Source organism: Hylobates moloch, unplaced genomic scaffold (genome assembly GCF_009828535.3).
Source record: "Hylobates moloch isolate HMO894 unplaced genomic scaffold, HMol_V3 SCAFFOLD_1, whole genome shotgun sequence".
Classification (NCBI taxonomy): Eukaryota; Metazoa; Chordata; class Mammalia; order Primates; family Hylobatidae; genus Hylobates; species Hylobates moloch.
In genome coordinates, this window is record NW_026652276.1 from 96,501,900 (window position 1) to 96,508,089 (window position 6,190).

Below are 6,190 nucleotides of genomic sequence, written 5' to 3' on the forward strand. Positions count from 1 at the left end.
TAGACACTCACACAATCAGAGGTAAAGACCTTTCTAAATTACAGACACACAGACATACTACAAAGAAATAGAGCTTAGAGCTTCAATTCTAAAATTTCAGACATGGGTCAAGAGTAAACACAAAAATGCAAAACTCACCCTTCCAGATATCAAAGAGCTCTTCTCCTCCCAGTGGGCATGAAATTCTTAATTGATTTCAGCTCAAAATAGACAGACAAATAAAATAACAAATCAGACTCTGTTGTCTCTCACCCAATAGAAGTTAGGTCTTTGCAAACATTAATCTCATTACAGAGATCACCATGTGATCAGACCATAATACCAAATTCCTAGCCCAGCGCAGTGCTTCACGCCTGTAATCCCAGCACTTTGGGAGGCTGAGGCGGGTCTATCACCTGAGGTCAGGAGTTCGAGACCAGTCTGGCCAACATGGAAAAGCCCTGTCTCTACTAAAAATACAAAAATTAGTCGGGCATGGTGGCATCCACCTATAGTCCCAGCTACTCAGGAGGTTGAGGCAGGAGAATCACTTGAACCTGGGACACAGAGGTTGCAGTGAGCCGAGATCATACCCCTGCACTCCAGCCTGGGCGACAGAGTGAGACTTTGCCTTGAAACAACAAAAACAAACAAAGTCCCAATCAGTGATGCTAGCAATGTAAACAAATCCAAACCAAGTAAAACACAGGATTGGTAAATGGGGAAATTACTGAAAAATGAGAAGCCAGCAAACTTCTATTGGCACTTTGGACTCATTCCTGGGATCCAAGAAAAGAATTACCTGGGCTTCAACCGTTCATGAGGCACTCCAGTCCTGAGGTTTTCCTGGCTCAGTCATGTGATTCCATCGGGCATTTCTGCGAAGACCTGGAAAACCTTAAAACATGAAAGTAAAATCATGACTCTCATACAGATATAAAAATGAGGACATGCTAAAGATTTTATTTAATTCAAGAGGAAACCGGCAGATATTATAACTGGTTCAAAAGAGAATCTGAGGGCTGGACATGGTGGCTCACGCCTGTAATCCCAGCATTTTGGGAGGCTGAGTCAGGTGGATCACTTGAGGTCAGGAGTTTGATACCAGCCTGGCCAACATGGTGAAACCCCCATCTCTACTAAAACTTCAAAACTTAGTCGGGCGTGGTGGTGTGCACCTGTAATCCCAGTTACTTGGGAGGCTGAGGCAGGAGAATTGCTTGAACCAGTGAGCCAAAATCTCGCCACTGAACTCCAGCATGCACAGCAGAGTGAGACCCTGTCTCAAAATTTAAAAAAAAAAGAGACAGAGAGAGAGAATCTGAGAAAGACATATCTGCAGATCAGGAATATTGAAATGATTATGTAAATGGAGAAATGCAGTCAAAGCTGGATTTTCTCTAGTGGGGATTGTGGGAAGTCAACCAACTTCCACCAGACAGAACATAACTTGCATCAATTACCTACAGTTTTCAAAGAGTTGTAAAATACCTCAAAGATAATGAACAGGGTTGGAATCAAGCAACATGGCTTTCTAAATGTGCTTCGTTTTCCATTAAAACGCACATTTCTTCTTCTGCTTGCCTCATCCTCTTCAGGAAGTAGAGTTCTGAGTAATTTTTTTCTTCTTTCAATTCTGTACATATTCTCTGGGTTTTCTAGCTATCACAAATTCAAAGTGATTTGGAAAAGCTGGAATTCCTTTTTTCCTTGTTGGGGCAAGGATGGTATCTTGTCCCAGGCTAATCCTCTATTATTTCATCCATGGGCTCTATTTACTAATGTTTTCGTTAAACGTGTCATTGTGATCATAAGCTAGCATGATGCACCCTCTTGTTCCACTTGTCACGGTTGCACATGTACACTGATTTTAAGCCTTGAGCTCTCAGGTAAGGCAGGACTGGCCCGGGCACGGTCTACGAGATGCTATATGAAGCAGAGACTTTCTAGACCTTCCCTTAAAGATGGTCAAGACATCCCCACGAAGACGTTCCCTTAAACTAAGGAGAAATTTGAGTCTGGGGTTCGGCGTTGCCAATTCTCTTAGCATAGAGCCTCTTAACCGCTAGACCAGATAGAGACATTTAAGACGGCTCCTAAATTTGGGGAGCGCATAGGCTCATGGGAAATAGGGTCACTTTACTTGTCCTGGGACCGGCGGTGGGCCCCCGGAGGCGGACTTCCGGTGCATTCCTGCGCATGTGCACCCCGCTCGGTGTGCGTGTTCGCGCATGCGCGCCGCCGCCGCTGCACTGCCCTCGCTTCCTGTGCGTCCCCAGGTCACCGCTCGCCCTCGTTCCCAGGCTTTGGCCTCGGGTGAGCTAGAATCGCGGAGCCTGCGGGGCTGGGCGCCCAAGAGCCGGGCCGGCACCCAAGCGGGCGCGGGGCTGTGCGGGCCAGGCGGAGGCTCAAGCGGGGATCCCCGAGCACGACCCCCGGAGCCGACGGCGCTGGGGCCCAAGGGGCCGGCCGGGCGGTGGCGGCGGCGGAGGCGAAGGGGCGGCGAGACCCAGGCCCGGCCCGTGTGCGTCCTCGACGGCCCGGCCCCGGCTCCGCAGGACGGTGAGCCCCAGGGAGACGGATCTGGGCTCCGGGAGGGACGCCCCGCCTGGATTTGTCCCGTAGGCCCGGCCCGGGCCCCTCGGGAGCAGAACGGCCTTGGTGAGGTGGACAGGAAGGGACCTCGCGAGCAGACGCTTGCCCGCGACAGCAACCCCGCCCCGGCCTCTCGGGAGCCGTGGGGCAGAGGCTGAGGAGCACCAGGAGGGTAAGTCGTGGGTTTGTGGGCCCGGGGCGAGAAGGGCCTGGGTGAAGTCACCGCGTGTCGGGGACCTTAGAGTGAGGGACAGTGGAGGGTCCCGATCGCTTGCAGTAGAGACATGTGTTTGGGTTTGAGGGCAGGGTCCGGCAAGGACGAGGCTTACGGGGGCGTGGGGGGTGTCACCAGCCTCAGCTGCGGACGTTGTCTCCACTCCCCCCTTACCCCAACAGCCCTTCCTCTTCTCCCTGCTCCAGACTGCGACCGTGTCTAAACGTCCGTCAGCACCTCTGTTCTCTCATTTAAGTGCTGATTCCCCCTTAGGTCTGCTCTTGTGGAATCATACATTGTAGTGCAGGAACAATCTGCAGGAACTATCTCTTGCTGCCTCATTTGCTAGGGGAAGAGACTGGGCCTTAGCAGGTGGGTGACTTGTCCGAGGCTTTGTGGGTGGAGTTGCTCATAGTAGAACTCAGAAGTTTTATCTCCCAGGCCAGTGTTCTGTCCCCCGGATCCTTGTTAAGTGAGAGTAAGTTCTTCAATAAAAGATCCTTTTGAGTAGCACGCTGAAGTTTTTGCAAACAAAGACTCAATCATGCCGACTGTATTCCTTTATTTAGGGCATCCTGTGGATTTTCTGATCTTTATTTAAAAGAGTAAGAAAATAGATGAGTATTACAGAATTCATTTTTTGTTGTTTGTTTTTTGTTTGTTTGTTTGTTTGTTTTTGAGACGAGTTTCGCTGTGTTGCCCAGGCTGGAGAGCAATGGTGCGATCCCAGCTCACTGCAACCTCCTCCTCCTGGGTTCAAGCGATTCTCCTGCCTCAGCCTCCCGAGTAGCTGGGATTACAGGCGCCCGCCACCACGCCCAGCTAATTTTTGTGTTTTTACTAGAGATAGGGTTTCACCATGTTGGCCAGGCTGGTCATCAGAATTCCTTTTTAAATCTTACATTTAATGATGGCAGATTATTTCAGTAGGATCCAGTATTCATTCACCATGAGAATCTCATCCACTCAGTCACAAGGTAGCCATGTGTGAGTTTCAAATGTGCAGATCGGTCCCCCTCCTGATCATTTTCCAATCCCTTCTGAAGGCTTAAAGGGACAGTCTCCCACAGGATGTCCTTCTTGGAACTTTCTGTGTAGGTTTTAGGCAGGAGATGACCGCCTTGGCAGGCCAGACCGCTCATAACGCCATGGCTCGGGTTTTCCTTCCCCAGATCTGCCTCCGCTTTTCACAGTCCTCCAGATTTTTCCAAGAGCAGCAGAAAATGAATAAATCCCTGGTGAGTGTTTCTGTTCGTGTATTTATTCTCTACTCTGATTTACAATACACCTTAGGAGGAGATTAAGGTTTCAAATTTTAAAATGGGAAAGTAGAAATAGATACAAGATTTGGTCAGACAGAACAGTAGCCATCAGCACCAAGCCTTTTTATCATATTCATATGCGCAGATAGCGTGATCCTTAAAGAGTTCTTGAAGCCAGAGTACAAGCGTCTCATGTTCTCGGCATTTATCACAAAAAATGATAAATACCATCCATTCTTTGACTTACGTTGACTGTAAGCAGAATCACTTTTGTTTTTGCATGAACTTTAAAGATTCCTTTGAGATCATTATCAACAGCTTTCCTAAATAATACCCCTTGAACCATTGCTGCAATTCTTGCTTTTTTTTTTTTTTTTTTTGAGACCAAGTCTTGCGCTCTGTCACCAGGCTGGAGTGCAGTGGCGCTATCTCAGCTCAGTGCAACCTCCACCTCCCAGGTTCAAGTGATTCTTCTGCCTCAGCCTCTGGAGTAGCTGGGATTACAGGCATCTGCCACCACACTGGGCCTTTTTTTTTTTTTTTTAAGTAGAGATGGGGTTTCACCATGTTGGCCAGGCTGCTCTCGAACTCCTGAGCTCAGGTGATCCACCTGCCTCAGCCTCCCAAAGTGCTGAGCTTACAGGCATGAGCCACTGCATCCAGCCCATAATATTTCTAGTAACTAAAACATTGTTGTCTCAAAGGTAGATTCTTTTTACTGCTCTATCCGTTGCAGAAATGGCCTTTTTACCCTTAAATTAGTCTCCCTAAATATTTTCTTTTCTTTTTTTTTTTTTTTTAAAGATGGAGTCTCACTCTGTTGCCCAGGCTGGAGTGCAGTGGTGCTATCCCTGGTTCAAGCGATTCTCCTGCCTTAGCCTCCCAAGTAGCTGCGATTACAGGCACCTGCCACCACACCCAGTTCATTTTTATATTTTTTTTTAGTAGAGACGGGGTTTCAGAAGCACTTGGGCCAGGGTGGTCTTGAACTCCTGACCTCAAGTGCCACGTGATTTGCCCACCTTGACCTCCCAAAGTGCTGGGATTACAAGTGTGAGCCACCATGCCCAGCCATCTCCCTAAATATTTCTTTCTCTTAGTTTATCTGGGTTGCACAGCAGAAAGGACCATAATAAATCTCTGGCATAGATGCCCATTTTATCCCATAGCCTGTGGCCTTGGTCCTGTCCCTACCATTCCCCTGACCTTGTTCGAAAAGGTTGCCAATAATCTAGCACATGCTCTTAGTGGACATTTGCATCTTTGCCTTGGTCCACTCTGCAGTTTGCTTTGTCAGTTTCAGTGCCCTTTCTCTTCTTGCCTGCTTCCTGAAATTGATGATTTCTTTGGTCTTCATGTGCTAGTGTCCACTCTTGGCTCACGACTCTGTACCTATCTGATGTCACCCTCCTGTGCTTCTAACCACCAGCTCTGTGTTGGTTCTCCCACATAGAAGTGTCCAGCCACCTGCTCAGCATTTCTTTGGAGTGTGTCCAAAGGACCCCTCAAGGTCATAGATGCAGCAGGTTCAAAATAATTATTTGGAGCCCCCCACCTGTGCCTTCTCTTGTTCCTATTGGTTCATTGTTCCATCATCCAGCCTGTAGCCCCATCGAGAAAGATGGGATTCTTTCTAAACTTGTCCATTTTCTGACTTCGCGATTGTTTGAGTTTGTTCATGTCACATTCTAGATGGTTTTTATCCTGTCCTCTATCCCCTCCCTGCTGTCATTAAAATAGCTTATTTTTTGGTCTCTCTACTGTTGTAGAGATTTTCTTTCTATGCCGCTACTTTTCTCCACAAGCCCAGGCATATTGCATTTCCCACGTCGAGTATTTCTCCTAAAGTGTTCATCATATCGTGCTTCCCCCATGGGAAAAGCACTTGCGTGGCTCCCAGAGTGGCTACTACGAAAATGAGGTTGCCTGAAGCTGGGATGGGGAAGACTGTGGGTAAAGCAGGCTTGAGAAAAGGCCAGAATTATGTTTCAGATGTTTAAAATTTGGGCTGTGTTGGTATGCAGTGAGTGGCAGCATCAGGAAGGCAGGTAGGAGTGTGTGTGTGTGTGTGTGTGTGTGTAGTTTGGAAGCTGTGTTCGTATGCGATGAGTGGCAGCATCATGAAGGTGTGTGTGTGTGT

General features: G+C 48.1%; 1 protein-coding gene across 2 annotated transcripts in view; it reads left to right on the plus strand.

Moving 5' to 3' along the window:
- The first annotated feature begins 2,425 nt into the window (after nt 1-2,425).
- Nucleotides 2,426-6,190, plus strand: part of ZNF12 (zinc finger protein 12) — a 15,668-nt gene continuing 11,903 nt past the window's right edge. Inside the window, exons 1-2 of one of the 2 annotated variants that reach the window (XM_032755852.2) lie at nt 2,426-2,746; nt 3,961-4,026. In XM_032755852.2, coding sequence (XP_032611743.1) covers nt 4,012-4,026 — 15 coding nt within the window. In that variant the 5' untranslated portion in view covers nt 2,426-2,746; nt 3,961-4,011. The remainder of the gene's footprint in view (nt 2,747-3,960; nt 4,027-6,190) is intronic. The other variant, XM_058442624.1, reaches the window with a different exon arrangement.